Raw genomic sequence first — 24,309 nt, 5'->3', positions numbered from 1 at the left:
TGCCTGCTTTTAAAAGAATCATAGTTATTTTATTTTTATTTAAATTTTTGTAGTGTTTATTTATTTTTGAGACAGAGAGAGAGAGCACATTCGAGCAAGTGGGGGAGGAGCAGAGAGAGAAGGGGACAGAGGATCCAAAGCGGGCTTCACACTGACAGCAGAGAGCCCGATGCAGGGCTAGAACTCATGAACGATGCGATCATGACCTGAGCCAAAGTCAGACGCTTAACTGACTAAGCCACCCAGGCGCCCCTAAAAGTATTGTAATTATTTTATACCTAACATTATCAGACCTGGTGCTGGGTAATTACTTTGTAACATTTGTCTCCCTCTTATGGCAGTAACACTCACATCCCTTTGCAATGCCCACTTGTCCTTTATCATCAATAGCTTCCTGCTAATGGCATGAGTCCTGGCTTTGTCTCTTACCTGCCATTCTCTATAAAGATGTACTCTTACTTAGCTTGTAAATTAATTCTCATTAATGTATTAACAACAGGTAACTTGATAAGATGATATGTTCCCTTAGTTCGGTTTGTAATAATAATCATTAGAGGCATTTCGGGGCTAACTATGTGCCAGCCATTGTGCTCAGCTGTTGATTATGTTGTTCCTAATTCCCATCATAACTGTGTTATGCAGGGAGAACACTAAGATTTGGAGAAGTTGAGTGATTAGCCAAGACATAACAGCTGCCACGAGGCATATGTGGGATTTGAACAAGAGGTCTTTCATGGACTTTCTATTCCTTAAAACCAGTGTCTTGAAATAGTCACTGGGGTGTCAGTCATCAGTAATTCTGTGGAGGAGCTCCAGATGACAGAGCAGACCTTTTAGAAACTCAGTTACATACATTTATCCTCGTGTTTTCGCATAAAACTCGTTCTGCAAAAATCCCTTGGTAATACGCTGCTATTGGTTTGAAAGAATAAATGCTTCCCAAGAAGCCTAACTCAGTCTCAAAAGTTAATATACTCACTCATTGGAATTGGATCCATTATATTTGTCTGAAGGACACATTTTCAATGTAAGAGTTATGGATATCAGTAGCTTAACTTATTAAAAGTACTGTTTCAAAATATTCTGGTGTCGTTTTCAAAGTTTCTAAAGAGAAAGTACAAATAGCGTAGCCCGTTATAATGGTTTACTACATGGCTACAGATGTTGGCATTTGGAAACAAGAGAAAGTCAATGAGACAAGGGATGCTGGAACTGAGTCTGAAATGCAACAGGCTCCTTGCTCTCTTCCTGGATTGAGAAAGGCCATCAGTACCAGAACTCTCTGGAGACGACAGGTGTGTGCAATGGCAAGGCTTCGCTTCTTAAAGTTAAGGCACGAGAGGAAACTTCTTTTGTCCTTGTAAGTATCAGATGGCTTTCTTTTTGTTGAGTCTGCTTTATTTATTTATTTTGAGAGTGAGAGAGAGCAAACAGGGGAGGGACAGAGACCAAGGCAGAGAGAGAATCCCAAGCAGGCTCTATCTACACTGTTAGCAGAGATCTTGATGCGGGGCTCAAACTCACAAACCTTGAGATCATGACCTGAGCCGAAATCAAGAGTCAGACACCAAACCAACTGAGCCGCCCAGGTGCCCCAGTATCAGACTACTTTAAATCTCTCTAGTGAATATGAGCAGAAAAGTTCAAACATGAAGAAAACAAGTCTATTAATTTCTTCATGTGTTTAATAAATGTTTTTCCAGTGCTTATAGTACTATCCTACAGAAGTGAGTACAACTGAAAAGGCCTTTAGACTTATATCGTGTGGGGAAGAAAAATACTAATTAAATAATTACACAATAAATATGTTAATCATTTATTATGTCGCAAATCCTTATTGAGGCTTGTTATGTGCTAGGCATTATTTTAGGTGCTATGGTGTTTACCTTCTGGCTGGGAGGAAAAGATAACAAATAACAAATATAGAAACTAAATAAATTATCTGGTAGGTGACACAAAATAGAGTAAAGGGATGGGAAGGGCTGGTGGGAGTTAGGGGTTCGTTATAGTTCTAAATAAGGTGATCAGTGTTGGCCTCTTTGAAATGGTCACATTTGAGCCAAGACTGGAAAACGTGAAGGGATTAGTAAATAGGAGGGAGAGAACCCCAGTTTAGAGCAGAAAGCATCAATTGTATTTGGCAAAAAGGGAAGTCATGAAAGGTTTTAAGACGAGAAGATCTGAAAATAGATAACTCTTTCGAGGTGCTTGGCCATGGAGGGAAGTAGAAAGATAGGTAATAGCTGAAGAGAGATTGAAGTCGGGAAGTTTCTTTTTTCTTCCTTTGTTGTTGCCTCCCCCCCCCCTTAATCAATGGGAGACATTAGAAAATGCTTCAGCCATGGTAAGAATATGCCAGTAGGATGAAAACAATGAAAGATGAGCTAACAAAGCAAGGTGTCAGGGTGGGTGGCAAAGGTCTGGGTTCAGAGCAGTATTGAGAAGAACTGAGCTTTGGTAGTGAGCAGAGATAACATCTATTACAGCAGAAGGACAGACTGAGGGGATGGAAATGTTTTCTGTCCTTGGAGGGGAGGTGATAAGATCAGCGAGAGTTTGGACTTCATTTTTCCCCTGTGAAGGGAGAAGGTGGTAGAGCCTGAGGTCTGATGCGAAAGAAGTCGTTGCAAAGAGTGGACTCACCAACTTTAATTAGAGAAACAAAAGGATTACTTGAGAGATTTCCAACTGGTAGTTTGAGCTGGAAGAATGCATTCTAGGACCTGAAAACTGTGCATTAAATATGGCATCTAGTTTCATGAAAATTAAAGTATACACAAAACAACAGCTGATGCAAGTTAAAATGGTACTTGAAATTGTACACATCGCAAGTTTGAGGGCAGTGTGAAATAAGGCTTCTTTCCCTTTAAAACTATGCAGATAGGCTGTTAGAGGCTCCTGATATCCCATCCAATGTTTTCCCTGTTGTCCTGATCAACCAGCACACCCACCAGAGGAACCCACTTGGATTTCACCTTCTCTTTTGATGCTCTTATTATCCTTGGAAATCTCGCAGTGTGATATGATTTATGAAAAATTTTGAGCCCTCTTTCAGATTAACGTCATTGTCATTTTATGTAACTAACCGCCATATTTGTATGTTGAATTTCCCAAAGTTGGCATTTCTATGGCATGTTTTGTGACTTAAATAGTTGGAGGGAAGATGTTTTAGACTTGCATTTTAATTTTCTTTTACTTAGGTTACTGTTACTTGGTATTCCTTTAATCCCTACCATTTTTGTGAAGATAGTGGTTGCGTTATCTCATTCCACTCATTGTCGGGAGCTCTCATCCAGTATGTATTTTCTTTCTCTGGAACAACCCTCACAGACTCCTCTTACCAGTCTATTGGTCATCAACAATACAGGTGAGAAATAGGGATTAAATCTACTCTTGGTTTTTATCATCAAAGATCTTTTGAAACACAAACCCGAGCAGCAAAAAAGACCTATATTAAAAATAGCTTGAGCGGCAAGGGGGAGAAGCGGTGTGTGTGCCCAGAGCTTGCTTTGTTTTCAAATTAAGGAAATTGATAACATGTTTTCAAACCAAGAAAAGTAATGGACATAATGGATAATATCAAATTACCTTCATCTCATGAAGATGTCTTGAACGGGTCCCTCATACAGTAAATATCACTGCAGCGTTAGCCACATACAACAGGTTAGATAATGAGTAGGACCGATTTGTATCATCAGTAGAACAAGCCTAGCTTAGGAGGTTTGTATTTTGTGTATAGTATTTGTAGCTACAAACATTACAGACATCTGGCAGAGTTTATAAAAATCGCTAATAAAAAGTTTTATTTCTGTGAGAATTGCAAATCTAGCCCTCAGGAATAAATCCTTTTCCCTTCATAAGAAGTACAAAATCCGCAAACATATTTCTGAAAGGAGTCTGTTGCACTCAAGACAGTAGACCATATTTCATTGTCCCAGCATCGGAATTAATCTCAGGATATTCTCAGAGAGTGAAGGTCCTTATCATGTTATCCTGGGCATTCCTTAACATGAGGAGACATCTTTGCTATTTTAAAGCTTAGACGTTGGTTTCCTTGATGTTATTCTGCCTTCCTTCGTTGATTACATTAGGATCAAATATTGAAGACTTTATGCAGGCACTGAAGCGTCAGGATATACTTCTGGAAGTAGATGATTTTAGAAATAGAAATGGCTCCGATGATCCTTCCTACAATGGAGCCATCATAGTGTCCGGTGACCGGAAGGTATGTTTGCATCCACGTACTGTTGAATCATGAATGGGGTCTTGCCACCTTCCAATACTTGAGATCTATAGAGAAGCAACTCAACTCTTGAGTCCTTGTTGAGTTAAAGTATGAAATTGTAATCATTTAAAGAGCACACGTTTCTATCTCTTAAAGGGATCATCTTTTATTCGTGATTTGTTTTTTATTTTTTAAAGTTTATTTATTTTGAGAGGATGGGGGGAGGGCCACAGAGAGGGAGAGCAAGAAAATTCCCAAGTAGTCTCCCCATTGTCCGCACAGAGTCCTATGTGGGGCTTGAGCTCATTCACTGCGGGATCATGACCTGCACCAAAACCAAGAGTCAGAAGCTTAACCAGCTGAGCTACCCAGGCACCGTTATTAATGATTTTATTTGTTATAAAAGCAATGCATGTTTTGCAACAGCATGGGTAGATCTTGAGGGCATTAGGCTAAGTGAAACAAAACAGAGAAAGGCCAATACTACGTGGTATCACTTATAAGTAGAAAAAAAAAGTCAAACTCCTAGAAGCAGAAAGTAGAAAAGTGGTTGCCAGGGGCTAAGGGTGGGGAAAATAGGGATAGGCTGGTAAAAGCGTATAAGCTTTCAGCTATGAGATAAATAAGGCTTGGGCGCTTCAGTGGCTCAGTCAGTTGGGCGTTTGACTTCGACTTCAGCTCAGGTCATGATCTCACGTTTCGTGGGTTCCAGCCCCGCGTCAGGCTCTGTGCTGACAGCTCAGAGCCTGGAGCCTGCTTCAGATTCTGTGTCTCCCTCTCTCTCTGCCCCTCTCCCACTTGCACTCTGTCTCTCTCTCTCTCTCAAAAATAAGTAAACATTAAAAAAAAGATAAATAAGGTTTCAAGACCTAATGTGTAATGTGGAAACTATAGTTGATAACACTGTATGGTATAATTGTAATTTGCTGAGTGGAACTTAAATGTTCATATATATTATATATAATATAAGTGTTCAGACATATAATATATATGCACACACATATACATTTGAGGTGATGGAAATGTTAACTAGATGGGAGGAATCTTTTCACAATATATATGTATGTCAAATCATTATGAACTACATTTTAAGTAGATTAAAATGTTGTTTGTCAATTACACCTCCATAAAGCAGAAAAAAGGCAACGCATTTTTAATAGGGAAATTAAAACATTACTGGGATATGTAATACAGAAGGTAAAATTCTCTAAATAATTTCATTTCTTTATTTTCCCATATTATATTTCTAACTGTTGTTTGGTAAATGTCTTCTACACACTTTTCCTTTATAAAAATACATTATTTTTAGAACAATCTCATATTCTAAGACATATTTCCTAAATTGGAATTGTATTAGAGGGCCCTGAAACTCTTTCTGTCACATAAAATATAAATCGTTGACATCCTTTCATGTTAGTGAATGTTCATCTATTTCATTTACAGAATAAGTCATTTGGATTACCAAAATAATGCATTCTTACAACAATTCAAAAAGATTGAAGTGTCAAAGAAAAACTAATAGTCTCCTTCTCACCCTAATTCCACCCTGGTCCTTTATAAGTGGTACAGAAAGTATGATTGCTTTAAGAATTTAAAACTTATATTTGTGTGTCTTTTTTTTTTTTTAAGGATTACAGATTTTCAGTTGCGTGTAATACCAAGAGAATGACTTGTTTTCCTGTTCTTATGGGAATTGTTAGCAATGCCCTTCTTGGAATTTTTAACTTTACCGAACTTATTAAAACAGAGAGAAACACATTTCCTTTTGTAAGTACAGTATTCACTTATATAAGAGACTATTTAATGAGGGATAAAGGGGGAGAACTTTATAGCTTACCACCTGAGTTTGAGTCCTGTTTCTGCTATGTATTAGGAACTTTCTTAGCCATTCCTTGCTTTACTGTCTTCATCTATAAAATGGGGGATATAATTGTATCTACTATATATAGTTATTGTGAGGATTAAATCCGTTTCCTCAGTGCCTAGAACAGAAGCCTGACCTTTTTCATTCATTCTACAAATATTTCTTGAGTGTCTACCTGATACTTAGAGACTCGTTTTATCACTGGCCTCATCCTTCAGTCTAACATCTTATCTAATCGGGGCGTTTGGGTGGCTCAGGTATTTGAGCATCTGACTCTTGATTTCTGCCCAGGTCATGATCTCATGGTTCGTGGGGTCGAACCTGCATTGTGCTGTTGGCACGGAGCCTGCTTGGGATGCTCTGTCTCCCTCTCTCTCTGCTGCTCCCCTGCTTGCATGAGTGCTCTCTCAAACTAAATAAATGCATTGAAAAAAATAAAATAAAATCTTGTCTATTCAAAATTATCCACAGCTCCCCAAGACATAGAACATTAAAAGAGCCAAGATCCAAAGACACTGAAAACTGTAAAATAATAGGTCTGTTAAAGAATCTGTCTTGAATAACTCTTCACACTTAACTAGGTACCTAATACATAGTTTCTAAAATCAGTGAATGAATGGACTTGCTTAGAAATCTAGAACACTTACAAAGCTTCAAATGCAAATCCTTAATCTTACATCACTTCTCCCTAGGGGAGTTTATTGAGTATGTGATATACATTGATTAAAGCAAGTGTAGAAAGTATACACCACATCCACCCTCAGCCCCCAATCCTGTGGTATCTCACTGGGGTCCAGGCATCCTCCACCAGGCATGCCTCCTCCTGGGTCCTCCCTCCCCCCAACACCACAGTGCTGCCTCCTAGAATGCTTCCACCTGGGATACCCCCCAGCCATGCCCCCACCACCTGTGCCTCCTGGAGCTGGAGGACTTGGCCCACCATCAGCAGGAACCCCAGGGGCTGGACATCCTGGGCATGGACATTCACGTCCTCACCCATTCCTACAGGTGGGATGCCCCATCCAAGGGTGTCTCAGATGCAGCCAGCCCACCGTGGTCTTTATGGCTTAGGACACCCCCATGCTGGGCCCCCAGGCTCTGGGGGTGGGGGACAGCCACCATCCCGATGGCCACCTGGAGTGCCTCATCCCGGACCTATTCCAAAGGGCATGCCCCCTCGAGGGCCTCCGTTTGGATCTCCCATGGGTCATCCAGGTCCTATGCCTCCACCTGGGATGCGTGGACCTACTCCAGTGATACCTCCTCGTGGATATACTGAGCCTCCGCAACCCCCACCCAGTGGCTACCAGCGGGGCCCCTCCCTCCATCCAGACCCACCACCCTGGCCTCCAGTTCCCCCTGGTGGCCCACTTCAAGGCCCTCTTCCTCAGTGATTTCTCATTCTCTTGCCTCCTGTTCTATTTTCCCGATATTTTTTCAATTCCTTGGACCAGTCACAGTTGCTGTAGCTCCCTAGAGCTAAGGCACTAATCCCTCTTAGGCCTTTTTTTTTTAATGTAATTTTTTTTTCACAGAAGGTTTTTTTTTTTTACGTGTATTTGTTTATTTCAGGGGGGGCGGGGAGAGCGAGAACAAGTGGGGGAGGGGCAGAGAGAGACTCCCAAGCAAGCTCCTCACTGCCAGCACAGAGCCCAATGTGGGGCTTGAACTCACCAAGCGTTGGTCCTAAGTGTTTTGCAAATGCACAGAGAAAATAAAACTAAACTCCTTGTTTAAGGGGGAAAAATGTGGAGAGTAAATAGATCACACTGAAATTTATGAGAATATACAATCCAACTCTAAAATTATAATTATTTAACAGTTCTGTGGTGTTTTCTCTATCATTTTATTTTATTTACTTTTTTGAAGTTTACTTACTTATTTTAAGAGAGAGAGAGAGAGCACAAGCGCAGCCCGTGATTCCTGGCTTGAACTCATGAACCATGAGATCATGACCTGAGCCACGTCAAGAGTTGGATGCTCAACTGACTGAGCCACCCAGGCGCCCCATTTTTTCTCTTTCATTTTAAAGTCTGAAGTGTCCTTTTGGGTCTTGGCTCTTTTCTGTTTTGTGTCTTATGAGATACAGTGCAGTTTTTGATTATATACGATTTTAATAACTGTCCTCAGCCTTCGAGTAATTCCTAACAGGTGTGTTTAATTATTGTAGATAAAAAAGGGAAAAATGGTGGAAATTGGGTGAATGTTTGCAAGTATATGCATAGTGGTTGTAGAGAATGAAATTTTTATAGTAAGAAATTAATATAATGGCACCTCTAGTTTTTTTTGCCTATGAAATAAGGCCATTTCTGTACTCTTTTTTTCTTTTTTCCCAGTCCATTGTTATAACAGTAATACATTACCCTGTCTGGAAAACAACTTAGATTTATAGTAAGACCCTTCCATGCCTTAAAGATTAATTTAAATATTTCTAGATGTCCAGAAGTGTTTTATGCAGGAAAGATTTGCTCTCCTCTAATTATATTTCACAGGTAGGGACAAGAACAGCTTCAAGTTCAAGAGTTTTAGAAGCTATTATCTATAATTCATCTACTTGGAAGTAGGGAACCGGAATAAGCAGTCTCTCTGCTTCAGAGACTATCAGTGCAGCTCCAAAGAGTATATTATATGCCTTTGCTTAACAATTACTAGATGTAAATATGAAAAAGAACCTGCTCACAATCTCTGGATACATGCCTATGAATTCAGATTTTGAATTTCTGTTGATATCGTGCAGTTCCTGGGAATGGAGCCTGCTATTTAGGGTAGCAAAACATGGCCACTTCTGCCTGTGTTTGCTTTTTTTTTTTTTTTAGTGTTTATTTACTTTTGAGAGAGAGCCCGAGTGAGGGAGAGGCAGAGAGAGAGGAGGATAGAGGATCGGAAGAAGCGGGCTCTGCGCTGATAGCAGACAGCGCAACAGTCACAAACTGTGAGATCATGACCCGAGCCAAAGTCAGACACTTAACTGACTGAGCCACCCAGGCACCCCTGTCTGTGTTTGCTTCTTAAATTAGGTATATGCTTCCATTCTGAAGTTCTCACTATCTCATATCTTACGACTATGTTTGATTGCATGATATGTAACAATTTCAATAGCTTACAGGTGTGTTTTGAACTTCCAGAATGGCGTCTTAGTGGAATTTGGTTTTGTGAATGGGCCTTTATTTTTGCTGGTCCTTGCAAACTGCCTTTCTCCTTACATTGGCATGAGCAGCCTCAGCGATCGCAAAGTAAGAGGGGGTGTGGGAGGGGAGGAGGACAAAGATGATTTTCTCTGACTTCAAAAATTAGAATTTCACTGCTGTATACACACAGGATAGTTCTTCAAGAAAAATGTGTCTACACATAAATTATGTCGTTGTTCTAGTCTCATTATAGATTCTGTCAAATGGTTAATCACAATGTCAAAGGAGTCAGAAAATTCACTATTCAACACCATGAAATTGCCTCACCTTTAAGGGAATCCTACTGAATCAACTCTAGAGGTGAAAGTGTGGTGCTTCTTGACCGTGTGTTGTTATTTCACAGTTCCAAAAGGAATGTGTGTGTGTGTTTTTTAAATAGAGCGTCAAATATAAGATATACCATGTTTCTGAACTTTTAACAACACTTTTGTAAATCAAGCTTTAAAATTTTATGTTATCATCATTTTCATTTATCTAAGAGTAAATTTATCAAAGAGTAAATCAACTCTACAAATAATCCAGACTTTTCCTGTTGAGCCAATGGCTGTATATTCCCATATTGGACATCAGATACTTAAAGACATGCCCTTCTCCAGTAACAGTGACACGGTGTTTCTCTGGGATGGTATTAGTTGCCTGAGGCCTGATTACCTAGACCTGGGTTAGAAAGTTACTGAAGCTCAGATTCACTATATAAAATAATACAGACAAAAAAAAATTACAACATGCTATTTCTAAAATGTATTAAAAGTTTGTATTTTCGCGTAAACAAAATACCTTTTCGACCCAACATTTCCAACCCTTCTGTGTCCCTTCTGTTTCTTTATCAGCAAAAAACTCAGTCTCAGTTATGGATTTCAGGCCTGTGTCCTTCGGCATACTGGATTGGACAGGCTCTGGTGGACATTCCATTATACTGCTCGATTCTTCTTTCAGTGTATTTAATTAACTGCCTCACGGTTTTGGAAGTCAGATTCCCACTGGTGCTCATGTTTGCTCTTGTAAGTGATCATTTTTTTCACCAGGCCAAAATATAATAGAAACAAACATTCACTTCCATTAGCGTTGTATCGTTAACGAAAGGCGTGTGTGAGAAAATGGCCTTACACAGCCTTATGATCTCATTATCTCCCTGTTCCCTGTCCCATACGTGGCCTGCCATCTCTAATCTTGCCACTAAATATATTGTTTGCAGGTGGTTTACATAGTTGGTTGTGCAGCTTCTCTTATATTCTTCACATATGTGATTTCATTCATCTTTCGCAAGAGAAGAAAAAATAATGGCCTTTGGTGTCTCGGGTTTCTTATTGTAAGTATCTATGCACACATACGCACATTTATATTAAATTTTTTTAAAGCTTATTTTTAAGAATTCAAAGTTAAGTATAAATACTTAAAAATTTTTAAATGTTTATTTACTTTTGACTGAGAGAGAGAGAGAGAGAGAGAGAGAGACAGAGAGAGAATGACTGGGGGAGGGGCAGACAGAGAGGGAGACACAGAATGTGAAGCAGGCTCCAGGCTCTGAGCTGTCAGCACAGAGCCCAATGTGGGGCTCGAACTCACAAACCACGAGATCATGACCTGAGCCAAAGTCAGGTGCCCAACCAACTGAGCCATGCAGGCACCCCTAAATACGTTACTTAGAAGAGAATGGAATCACTTCTTTTGTACCTCCATTACTGTTGGACTGTGTTCATGGTTTCAGTATTTCTTGTTCATTTTCTCTCTCCTATTTCCATCTGTTCTTTGAGGTTTCTCTTTTATATCTCTGTTTCTTTGGAGAGAACCAAAATATCTGTAGAAACCCTGGCAGGGCTCACCTGAAAGACTAGATCACTTGGGACAGTCCCTTAATTTTACAGAGTGGGAAGAACTTAAAAGAATCACACCTGAACCCAAGCCTCTCAACTCAGTGTAGTTTTTCTCCTGAATAATTCTACTTATTAAAAAAAAAAAAAAAGTGTGATAGGTGACCATATTGACTAGTAATGTAATCAAACAAATAAACATGGAAAAGTTTGATTAATAAATAAAAACATTTATTACATTAGGCACTCTGCTGTATTCTCTTCCCTATGCCTTGTTGACATCTTGAGCAGATATCATAGCTTTCTGACCATTTCAGATAGTAAAATAGCTCATTAAGATTCACTTAAAAGGCCAGCCAAGTCCAAATCATAGCTTTAATCTCAAAAGCTCCATCCCCAACCCCACTTCAGGCATGCCCTTAGTTTGGGGACCAGTGGTGAGAAAGGGAGCAGGGTCTACCCTTTTAATTTTTCTGTTTGCTTCTGGGTTTCCCCTTCTCCTGTATGTGGGGACAGGGCAGAGGGTTTAGGGTAAAGAGAGCCAACATCTTACTTCTTTGGGGCTGGTACAGTCACAGTGGCTGGTCTTTGTGGGTAATATCCAAAGGTTTGGATTTAGTGTGGACGGGAATGTCACAAATACAGCCAGTTGGAGAATTCAGTATGCCGGCAGAGATCGTAAAGGCTATTAAATTGCTTCTTAGTCTCTAAGTATCCTCCTTGCAGTACCCAATCATATCATTCGTTGGGTCAATTTTATAAGTGCTTGTGCTACAATAGTCAGATGCCGTAACGAGGTAACGCCTCCTTAACTATTGGAATTAGTCCTTGATCTGTTTGGTTTTTCTCCCCTTATTCATCCCAATATAAAGGTAGGGCTGTCTGTTTCACCCTCTCATTTAATCAGTTTTTGCTTTATATATTTTGAGACTACAGGTGACCCTTGAACAACATGGGAGTTAGGGGAACCAGCCCTCTGCATGGTCGCGATTATGCGTGTAACTTTTGACTCCCCCCCAGATGTATACTGTTGACTGGAAGGCTTACCGATAACATAAGCAGTCGATTAACACATATTATTATGTTATCTGTATTACATACTGTATTCTCACAACAAAGAAACCTAGAGAAAAAATATTATTAAGAAAATCATAAGGAAGAGAAAATACATTTCCAGGACTGCATTTATTGAACAAAAAGTGCATGTATACATGGGCCTGCACAGGTCAAACCCATGTTGTTCAAACCCATATTTTATTTGATCATTCAAGTCTGGAATCATTAGGTAGTGGCCCTATTTATTCTCATAATGGCTTTTGGTCATAAAGTCGATATATCAGATATTAATATAGGTGTACCAGATTTCTTTTATTTAGCTTTTGCCCAGTAAATCGTTTTGCCATGGGTTTACTTTCAACCTTTGGGTGTCATGCTTTCGTGTCTGTTTGTTGCCAACTGAATATAGTTGGATTTTATTTGTTGTCATTTTTAAATTCAATCTGACAATCTATGCGTTTAATTTAATGAATTTCTTGTGATTGTTTATACACTTCAATTTGGTGATATCATTTTTTACTTCATGGCTTTGTATTTGTGATGTGCATTATGTGGTGGCTTATAGATGGCCATCATCTCTCAGACTTCCTGTGATCTTGTGTGTGTGTGTGTGTGTGTGTGTGTGTGTGTGTCGAAATTTCCTCTTATTAGGACAATAGTTTCATTGGATTAGGGCCCACCTCCATGACGTCTTTAATCTTTTTTGTTTTTTAATTTTTTTTTTCAACGTTTATTTATTTTTGGGACAGAGAGAGACAGAGCATGAACGGGGGAGGGGCAGAGAGAGAGGGAGACACAGAATCGGAAACAGGCTCCAGGCTCTGAGCCATCAGCCCAGAGCCCAACGCGGGGCTCGAACTCACGGACCGCGAGATCGTGACCTGGCTGAAGTCGGACGCTTAACTGACTGCGCCACCCAGGCGCCCCATGACGTCTTTAATCTTAATGACCTCTTTAAGGACCCCATCTCCAAATACAATCATGTTTTACTGGGCTTAGAACTTCAATATGTGAATTTGAGAGGACAAAACTCAGCCCATAATATCCTTGATTTTCTTTTCCCCATGCCAAACTTAATGGACCCTAAAGTTAATCAATATCCTAATTACTTCCAACACTGTATTTTGGAGACTTTATGATCAATAATTGCTCACCCTACTTGCATGATATTCTCTAGTGTTTGGTTCTCTCATTTTTAATCTCATAAATGAACATTATTATTTTAAGAAGTTAAAAAATATTTGTAGACACTTTTCGTTGACTGTCCACCATTCACACATGTAACTTTGTCTTTTTATTCTCATTAGGGCCATTTTTCACTCTCATTCTTAAAAGTTAATTTTACTGCATATAAATTTCTTGGCTGACAATTATTTTCTCTTATCACCTAAATTCACTAACCTCTTGCTGACCTTTTTGCTATTGAGACGTATTGCTGTCTGCCATTCCTTTGTAGAGGATTCGTCTTCGACTACTTTTAAGGTCTTTGACTTTCGCACCTTTAATTTCATTACATTGTTTCTAGGTGTGGATTTCTTTGTATTTATCATTTTTTTCAAATGAATTTTGCCATCTGAATCTGTGAATTCATTTGTCAGTTCCAGGAATTTCTCTGCCAGCACCTCTTTAAATATTACTTCTCTTATGAAAGTGCAAATAAAATATTTATTTTTTGCTCCCTGGACTCTATTGAGATAGTATTAGTGTTATTCTCAGTCTGTTCTCCACATCTCTTAGCATTTTGCTCAAACTTTCTATGTCCTTGTCCTTGCTGCATTCTGGGAAATGCTTCAGACTCTCCTTCCAATTCACTTATTTTTTGATTCAGCTATTTCTGAGTTATGCTTAATCTTTGATCAACTTTTTAAAATTTCAACTTTGTTTTCTAAAACGATTTGGCTCTATTTCAGATACGTCCAGCAGTTTCTCATGATCTCTTGTTACTTGCTTTTGTGTTCTTTATTCCACAGTTGATTTACTTATACATTTAATTAAAATAATATTTGTACTTGTTCTTTGACAATGATAACAGTCTTCAAATAGTTATAATCTGTTGTTGGTTGTCCCCCCCCCAAACTCCACCCCCCCCCAGCCACTTGTTGTGGCTGGCTGTTTTGTATATTTGAATGTTTATTTATTTATTTATTTATTTATTTTAGCTGGGTGCACATATTTAGTTGACCTTTAAGTATGGAACTCTCAAGATCTTATACTGGGGATATTTTCATCCTAGAAGAATTTTCAATTACTTTTGCAAGAAGTACAGTGTAGAGTCCATGTAGGGCATTCACCATCTTAGAGCGTCATGCCTTAATATGGGGGTTGCAAGGAATACCCCTAAAGAGGGTTATTTATTCTATACTTATTCTATCGAGGGTATTTGGAGGGAAGGACCTCTCAATCCCTGAACTGGAATGGACATTTGTTCCCTGGTCGCTCAGATTTAGTGTTTACTTAATAGTCCAAGTTAGGTTTCAGACTTTGTGTTTCCTGTCAAAGAATTCTCTCACTTTTTTTCCTGAGACTAGCAGTGTATTTAAAGGACATGTGTTTTAGATGGCATGGGTAAGGTCTTTCAGGATATCTATTCTTCTATATTTCTACAGGTAGAAGTCCACAGCTAACTTTTAAAACTTTAGTTTTTGGGGCGCCTGGGTGGCTCAGTCGGTTAAGCGGCCGACTTCAGCTCAGGTCATAATCTCGCGGTCTGTGAGTTCAAGCCCCGTGTCTGGCCCTGTGCTGACAGCTCAGAGCCTGGAGCCTGTTTCAGATTCTGTGTCTCCCTCTCGCTGACCCTCCCCTGTTCATGCTCTGTCTCTCTCTGTCTCAAAAATAAATAAAAATGTTAAAAAAAATTTTTTTAACAGCAGTGAATATAGAATCCAGTTTATAGCAGATGGAAGAATAAATATAGAATGGGGAAGTAGAAATAGGAAGTGTTTTACAACTCCTTTAAATGTAATGTTGTTGGTATTGTTTGCCAGAGGAAAGATCCAAGGGAAGGATTCTTTTTATTTTTCTGATGTTTGGGACAAGATAGATGAGGTAATTAGTGCATTAAGGGAATAAGAGAAGAGAGGTAGGGTTGTCAAAGATAAGTTATTTAATTGCATTTTTAGAATTAGAAGGTTTAAATTCAGTTTTTTATAACTGAAGATATATTGCTGCATACTTTGTTACAGCAGAACCTTTATTACTTATAAATGGCATGAACAGTAAATCTTCAAGGAGATTGTGATGCAAGGTTATAAAATAAACTAGTGAAACTGTTTCTGTTGATATTGCTTTTTCCTCCAGAAAATGTTTCTGGTGCTTATGGAGGAAACATTATTTATATGCGTTTTTGTTCTATCATCTATTTCATATGTATCATGGCAGCCGACGTCATGTCCACTGACTTGATGTATAGCTGGTTATCTTCCTATAAAAGTATAGCGGTTAAGAGTTTGGGCTCTAGAGCCAGACAGCCCCCGGTTTGAATCCTTGACCTAGCACTGAATAGCTGTAAGACACTGGGCAAGTCAATTCATTTATCTGACCCTCGGAAAATATATATAATAGCCATAATACTTTAAAGGGTTTGGATTGACTTTTTCAAAGCACATTGACCATCACAGTGCTAGTCAACTGCTCATCAAAGTCCTTGGTAAACAGTAAATGCTCAGTAACAGCTTCTAGCCTCTTCTTGTCTTTCACCCTCTTTTATTCCTACAACTGTAGTAACTACAATACCACTCCACAAAGTGATCTGCATAAATTGAACCCTTAATATGTATCTTTTTTGGGACCCCTGGGTGGCCCAGGTGGTTGAGCGTCCGACTTCGGCTCAGGTCTCATCTTGCTCACATATCTTGTGCTGACAGCTCGGAGCCTGGAACCTGTTTCGGATTCTGTGTCTCCCTCTCTCTCTGCCCTTCCCCTGCTTGGGTTCCGTCTCTCTCTCTCTCTCTCAAAAATAAATAAACATTTAAAAAAAATTTAAATATGTATCTTTTTTGATTATTTGATGAATAAAAACATAAAGATAGAAATCCTCCTGCCTTTCCAATATTCATTCACTCATTCATTCACTGATGTTTATTGCATTTCTCTGTTACAAAGTGCCAGACGCTTTGCTCGAGCAAAACAATCTTTGCAATCAGAGGACTTATATGGAATATGTAAAAGAAAGTGATTCTTATTCAAACCAAACCAAACCCTTCTTCAGAATGCCCCATGGATCTGTGGCGAAAGGAGAACTGGATCCAGGGAGTCCACTTAGGAAACCACCAAAGTAGTCTGACTTGGGAATATGGGCTGCCATGTACGGTGCTGTCCATATTACTTTTCTCTGAGGATTTTGTTTTGAGTATACTTGACACAAAACGTCACATTGCTTTCAGGTGAACAACATAGTGAGTCCACAAGTTAACACGTTATGCTATGCTCTCAAGGGTAGCTACCCTCTGTCACCATACATCGCTATTACCTTACCATTGACTATATGTCTTCTGCTGTGCCTTTTATCCCCTTGACTTATTCATTCCTCCCAGGATGTTTTCAGCCTTTCACTATTCCTACCTTAGTGTCAAAATGGATAATTCCCATATCTTTCCTATTGCTTACATACGGCAATAAATACCTCAACGTTTATTTTGTCCTTTTGTCTTTTAAGATTCCAAGTCATATCATTAGTTAATTCTAAATTATACGCTGGTGCTAAAAGCATATGAGGATTTTTGGTGATGAACAGGGTAAATAATGTAATATCCCTTTCTTTTATTGTTACTCTCTATCCATATAAGATAGTGCAAAATCTTCTAGATATTTAAAAGATAGTTATCTTTTAGATATTATAAACTTGTGTTTCAGTTGTAATGATAGTTTCTTGCTTCCTAAAGAGGAAAACCTAGCAATATTGCTATATATAAAGTGAAAATGAGAATATCTCCTAGGAAAACAGATTATTCATTTAAAAATCTTAAAATATTATGTACGACTGAGAAAATTAAAATACCTATGGATATTTTTCTTCTAGATTTCAGTATTTTTACTCATCATCCAATCATCAGCCAAACCTGAAGACCCCAGTTTAATTCTATGCATGATTTCAATACCTTTCTACACTTTAATTAGATTTTTCATACTTTTTATGGAGGTAAGCAATATTACCTACTGTGTGACTGGCCTTAACCATGTAGCCCATTAATGAAATCTTTGCCCAGTGTTGAAACAAGTATAAAATTTAGGAGTTATTCGATGCTGGTAAGTTCTGAAACTAAGATTGCAAAACTGAATAAAGTTGATGACTGTGCTTGAGTCCCTTTTCCTAAATATCAGATCACATGGGAGATGTGACATATTGCACTCTTTGATTGCATGCCACTTAGTGTCAATAAATTGCTTTGGAGATGTGATTGGTGAGGGAAGGAAATCATGTTGCTACAAAGCACTTCTGGGAGAAACCAAGCGCTGCTGAGAATTTGGGGGCAACTGTTGATAAATTTCATCTACATCACAGTTCTGGACTTTATCACTCCCACTATAAAGAAATTTGCAAGTGCACTCCTTTTGTTTTGAATGTTTGTTTATTTATTCTGAGAGAGAGAGAGAAAGCACATACACACATGAATGGGGGAGGGGCAGAGAGAGAGGGGGAGAGAGAGAATCCCAAGCAGGCTCCCAACATGGGGCTCAATCCCACCAACCATAAGGTCATGACCTGAGCCGAAATCAAGAGTCAAACACTTAACCGACTGAAACACCCAGGCGCCCTGTGCAAGCACGCTTCTTGATGAGCACCATGTGATGTATGAAACTATTGAATCACTGTATTGTACTCCTGAAACTAATATAACACTGTTAACTAACTCAAATTAAAATAAAAACTTAGGGGCACCTGGGTGGCTCAGTTGGTTAAGTGCCCAGCTCTTGATTTCAGCTCAGGTCATGATCTCACACTTCATGAGATGGACCCCACATTAGGCTCTGTGCTGGCAGCATGGATCCTGCTTGGGATTCTCTCTCCCTCTCTCTCTACCCCTCCACCGTGGTGCATGTGTATGCTCTCTCTCTCTCTAAATAAATATAAATAAACATTTAATAAAATAGAATAAAATAAAAACTTAAATAAAAAATTTAAAAATCATTAATGCTAAATACTATTTTTTCTAATTTTTTTAACATTTATTTATGTTTTTGAGACAGAGAGAGACAGAGCATGAACGGGGGAGGGTCAGAGAGAGAGGGAGACACAGAAGCTGAAACAGGCTCCAGGCTCTGAGCTGTGGGCACAGAGCCCGATGTGAGGCTCGAACTCACAGACCATGAGTTCATGACCTGAGCCGGAGTGGGATGTGCAACCGACTGAGCCACCCAGGCGCCCCATTAAATAGTATTTTTAATAGGAGGCAGCTAAAAAATATTCATCTGACAAACGAATCATAATTGCAAAACTATAGTCAAGGGTATTTTATTATAAAATATCTAGTATAAAAAGATTGAAATAATGTTTGCTCTTAGAAGGTAATATATGTATTCTGCCAAGCCCAGGATCTCACATAGTGTGGACACTCACTAAATGGTAGTAATTTTTAAAATATCCCTTTTAGCATCTATTGGCAGAAAAAATATTAGATTCTTCTGAGAACATTCACTTTTAGTAAAATGAATAATGAGAATTATATACTCCCTCTCGTTTACCTATCTTATGGAACTGAGGGAAATGCAAAACTAAATGTGGTGCTTAACTTCAATAATTATCTTATTCTAAGACTTAACACATCTATTTCTAGGTATTTTACAATTGTGAAAAAAATACCTATTTCTAGGTATTTTACAATTATGAAAAGTCGTATTCTAAGACTTAACACGTCTATTTCTAGCTATTTTGCAAAATAGCTCCCGCTATTTGGGGTTTAACATTCTGATCAGTGCCGGCTGGCTTTTAGAAGGAGGTGAGGATAATGATGACAGAACTGTAACCAGAAAGAACACTGCAAGGCCTCTCAGTACTGAGAATGTTCATAGATGTTAGCACACATCGAACAAAATATGTAATATTTATGTGTCAAAAATAAAATCCGTCTAGATGAAAAAATAGAAGAAGAAATCTGCCAATCCCTACCACATACAATTGGAAGGCAGAAGGTGTTGGAGATTACAACCAAGGAAGGATGTCAGCTCATCAACAGACTTCAGTAACAGAGAACAAATTCAAGTTCAACGTTTGCATATTTAGTGCACAAATTTTATATGCATCAAGCAGAGGAAACTTCATTTAACTCTTGTGTTTCTTCAACAGGTATTTTATGTGTATGTGAGAAACTCGGAAAGTGTGAATGATGAAATAAAGGAAGGCAATCAGAGCATTCTCTTAACAATCTTAATAGTAAGAAAAATTTTCTACCCGAATGTGTATTGCCTAGGATTTGTAACTGTGTAATACACCTAGTCTTATTTAAATAACGGCAAATTTAAGTATCCTAAAAATACTCGCTCTTACTATATTCTATTATATTCTACATTCAAATATAATGACAGTAAAGCATAAGGATATTTTTCTATATGGAATCAATGACAGTATAATATACACCAGAAATACTAAAGGCTTGGTTGCTGTTCAGAAATACTAAAGGTTTGGTTGCTGTTTTTTTTTTTTAATTTTTTTTAAGTGTTTATTTATTTTTGAGAGAGAGAGCGAGCAAGCGCATGCACAAGCAGGGGAGGGGCAGAAAGGGAGGGATACAAAGAATCCGAAGCAGGCTCCAGGCTCTGAGCTGTCAGCACAAAGCCCAACCCGAGGCTCAGACTCACGAACCGTGAGATCATGACCTGAGCCGAAGCTGGACTGTTAACCAACTGAGCCACCCAGGCGCCCCAGCTTGGTTGCTATTCTTATACATTATTGACATGATATGTATCCAAAGACAATTTGGATTGCCTGTGGTGATTTATAAAGAATGCCATGTGGCCAAAAATCATTTAAGTATGGATGAAAAAATAAACTAATTTGAATAATGAAAAAGAAAGGTGAAAAATTAAGTGGAATTTTATACTGGGAAAAGATACTGAGATAGAATATAAGTGTTATTTCTGTGCATATGGTAACTGAGGCAGAAAAGGGAAACAAAATGGATTACAGACCTCTTTTTTCTCTTTAATGGCAGAAGAATAGTTTCTTGAGGGAGAAAGTTTCCCACGTTTTTATAAATTTATAAAATTATATCCATTTCCACGAGTCTTTGTATATTGAACGTGTATCTTTCCTATTTTCTAAATATATGCAGAGATGTTACATATTCAATTATTTTTTAATTGACCACTAACAAATCCTAAAGTTATACAGTTGTTTGGTTGAGACATATATTCATTAAAATGTGCAGCTCTGAGTGACAAAACACAGAAACCCTGGGACCTAATGCTGTTACTGGCAGGCATCCTTCCATTGTTTATGATTTTACTTGGAAACATCTTAGTAGTTAACGATGAAGCATTCTATTAACTGTGTAAAGTATTATGCGATCCCTAGTTTACTAGAGGTTTTAGTCTTCGTTTGCTTATGTATTTATCAAGAATGAATCTTGAGTCTTATCAAAGGTTGTGTGTATCAAGAATAATCAAATAGTTTTCCTAAATCTATTAAGATAATTAATGAATTTTATTTCATATTTCATATTTAAGAAATCTGTCCCTCTCTGAGGTCATTTAAAATTCTTTGATGTTGTCCTCTAAAAGACTTATATTTTCTTACCCATTTATGTCTTCAGTCACCCGCACTTGATTTTATTTCTGTGTTGTGAGGGAAGGGTCCTATTTCATTTCTGTCTTTAAAGATCCTCGGTTGTCCAGAACTATTTATTGAAAAGCCTGTGCCATTCCATTGATATTCAGGGACGCCTCTGTTCATATATAAAATGCCCGTGTATACAGGGTCTGTTTCTGGGATATCTATTCCAATTTGTATGCTTCTGCCAAATTCTTTGGATAGCTACTAGTTTGGTAGTGCTTTTAACTAAATTCCAGGCTTGGGGGCCTGAGTGGCTCAGTTGGTTGAGCATCTGATTCTTGATTTCGGCTCAGGTCATGATCCCAGGGTCGTGGGATCGAGCCCTGCATTGAGCCCTGCATCAGGTTCCACACGGAGCAGGGAGCCTGCTTAAGAGTCTCTCTCTCCCTCTGCCCCTCTCCCCGGCTCATGCTCTTGCTCTCTAAAGTAAATAAAAATAAAGATTAATTAATTAGTTAATTAATTCCAGGCTTGAGGTGTTTGGGACCATTCAGATGATGTGAATTTGGGCTACAAATATGTGTAAAAGCTGGCTTCTCATTCTGTTTCACTCCCCGTGGTTGACACTCAAGGCAATTATCTTACAAACCTCCTGGGTGTTCTTCATGTCCTTCCCTAAGAGTAAAACCCTTTGAGGCCCGTGCTTTATTAGTGAAAAGACCACCTATTCTACTCCTTGCTTGGAAGAAAACTCTAGAGTTGTGTACTTTCTCCTGTCTTCTTCTCCTGGATGTGCCATGAAATCTGAAGTTTGAAAACTAACTCCAGGAGCAGAGATGCTTTGATGTCAAGCCTACCCCCTACATCCACTGAGATCGGGCTGAAAAAGCCCTTACTATATATTTTTCTTTTTAATTGATTATTTTTGAGAGAGATGGTGAGCTGGGGAGGGGCAGAAAGAGGGAGAATCCCAAGCAGGCTCGGCAGTGTCGATGCAGAGCCCAATGTGGGGCTTGAACTCATGAAACCCTGAGATCATGACCTGCGCCAAAACCAAGAGTCTGATGCTTCACAGACTGAGCCACCCAGGGAGCCCAAAAGTTCTTATATCTTTAAAAAAAAAGTCCCTACTATCTCATCAGCTTTTCTGTGTGTGTGTGTGTGTGTGTGTGTGTGTGTGTGTGTTTTAATTTAATGCAGGACTTTTAGGGTTTTTCCTGCTCCCCTATTGGAAGGGTTGGTTTGGATAAACTCCTGTCCGAAGTATTTTGTAAGATTTTTGTCAAATTTGTAAGAAAATGATCAAATCTTCCATAAGGAAAGGCAAATATTGTTCACTGAATCTGAATCCCATGATGATGCTAATTCTAATGTTCCTTTTTTACTTTTTAGCCATACCTTCAGAGTATCATTTTCCTTTTTGTCATAAGGTGTCTAGAAATGAAGTATGGACAAAAAACAATGAGGAAAGACCCAGTCTTCAGGTCAGGAGAACATTTCTTAACATCTGAGTATAATTTAAATATTTAATGTTGGTGACAGTACATTTAACATCAATTTATTATGATAGATGTACTAGTCAGTTCTTAGCAGGGCAAACTGGACATCGTTATTCTGGGGAAAAAATAAAAACCAAACCAACCCCAAACCACATTAGATTGAATGCAGGCATGCATAATTTCTAAGTCCTGGGTCTTAACAGATTTTAGGCAAGTTGAGTTTTGTTTGTTCCGTGCCTCTCTCTTAGCAGTGGGGAAGCACCAAAATTTGTTTTTCTCCTGCCGAGAGCAAGTATCAGTCCCTGAAGAGGAGACGTGAGAATGAGCTGGTGCGTTCAGTATGTGGGTGGACCGTTTTGGAAAGAGAAGAGAAGCCAGTTCTGGCGATCACTGATGATGTAATGTGAGCACAATGTGGATGAGGCAGACGGGAAACACTGATGAGTGTGCATCTGAGGGAATTTAGAGAGCCCGTTGACAGATGGAATAGAAGGTCTTAAAGACAATAATCAAAGAAAATATTTCAAGGGACTTGGCTACCTACAGAAGGAATCTTGTTGGTAGTAAATCACTTTTTTTTCTCTTAAAGCCAAGGATAGTCATTTAAGTATAGAGGCTTACGTACGTTCTCTTGATAAGGTGGTACAGCTAGAATCGAATGGTACGTTATTTCATTTTCTCTGTAGGATCTCCCCAAGAAGTAGGGAAAATCATCCAAACCCAGAAGAGCCAGAAGAAGAAGATGAGAATGTCCAAGCTGAAAGAGCGAGAACAGCAAATGCACTCACTACTCTGAACCCGGATGAGGTGACAAGTGTCTTGACCCTTCACAAAACTCTGAGCTCGGTAGCTTGTCCTGGAGAGCTGAACTCCTGCTTTTTCTTTTCGCAGCTTGGTTTTGTTTCTGTGACATTGCATGTGTATGTCATATTTAAATCGCATCTTTTGCAGTACACATCTTATCATGACTTCTCTAGTTTTCTCTTCTTCGGTTTTTTGTGGGTCTTCACCGGCCACGTCTTCATGCGTCACTGCAATTCAACACATTCTCCGATATTTTTATCAACCTTAACAAAAGTTCGCGTCTTCTGCAAGACTTGCAGTTTCATTTTGCCTCATCTCGAATTGTGACATTAGTAACGGTAATCAGCAGGTGAATTTACACCTAGTTCATTTCAATAAGAAATGAACCAGAGGGGCGCCTGGGTGGCTCAGTCGGTTAGGCGACCGACTTCAGCTCAGGTCCTGATCTCACAGCTTGTGAGTTCAAACCCCGCATAGGGCTCTGTGCCCACAGCTCAGAGCCTGGAGCCTGCTTCGGTTTCTGTGCCTCCCTCTCTCTCTGCCCCTCCCCTGCTCACGCTCTGTCTTTCTCTGTCTCAAAAATAAACAAAAAAAATTTTTTTAAAGAAATCAACTAGAAATTAGTGCCAAGGGCATAATGCAAACATGAATTTGATTAGGAATTGGTTTTCTCCGTGGTTGATAAAGTAATCTTCATTCATGAACATACATTTAGGCATTTCATTTGAAAGAAAGAGGCTGAATTATCACTGTCACAAAATCTGGTTAGATTCATAGCCTAGGACATGAAAGATAAAACATGAATGCACAAAATATCTGAAATTTAATGGGAAAATCATGCTTTGTCATGTTTTCCAGAAACCACTCTTAGTGGCAAGCTGTTTACACAAGGAATATAAAGAGAAAAAGGAACATTGCTTTTCAACAAGAAAGAAGAAAATAGCTATTAGAAACATCTCATTCTGCGTTAACAAAGGTTTGGATAACGTTCCCTTTATTAGAATGTTCCTTATTATTTAGATTTGGGACTATGAGAAGGGGGAAAATTTCCATTCTTTGAGACTGTTCACCTATCTTGGTTAACAGATAATTATAAAGGTACTTGACATGTTGGCAGAAAAACAATTTCTGTTTCAAAATCATGTCCCAGTTCAA

The 24,309-nt window shown here is 38.8% G+C and overlaps 1 protein-coding gene across 1 annotated transcript in view; it reads left to right on the top strand.

Moving 5' to 3' along the window:
- LOC125151157 (ATP-binding cassette sub-family A member 10-like) overlaps nt 1–24,309 on the top strand; it is a 73,151-nt gene that overhangs the window by 38,217 nt on the left and 10,625 nt on the right. Inside the window, 12 exon segments of the mRNA XM_047831685.1 lie at nt 1,162–1,360; nt 3,201–3,367; nt 4,092–4,225; nt 5,855–5,992; nt 9,215–9,322; nt 10,108–10,278; nt 10,473–10,586; nt 17,162–17,281; nt 19,427–19,513; nt 22,244–22,335; nt 23,037–23,157; nt 24,013–24,130. Coding sequence (XP_047687641.1) covers nt 1,162–1,360; nt 3,201–3,367; nt 4,092–4,225; nt 5,855–5,992; nt 9,215–9,322; nt 10,108–10,278; nt 10,473–10,586; nt 17,162–17,281; nt 19,427–19,513; nt 22,244–22,335; nt 23,037–23,157; nt 24,013–24,130 — 1,569 coding nt within the window.

The sequence above is a fragment of the Prionailurus viverrinus genome, chromosome E1 (genome assembly GCF_022837055.1).
Source record: "Prionailurus viverrinus isolate Anna chromosome E1, UM_Priviv_1.0, whole genome shotgun sequence".
In the NCBI taxonomy this organism is placed as follows: domain Eukaryota; kingdom Metazoa; phylum Chordata; class Mammalia; order Carnivora; family Felidae; genus Prionailurus; species Prionailurus viverrinus.
This window is presented reverse-complemented; position numbering and strand designations above follow the sequence as displayed.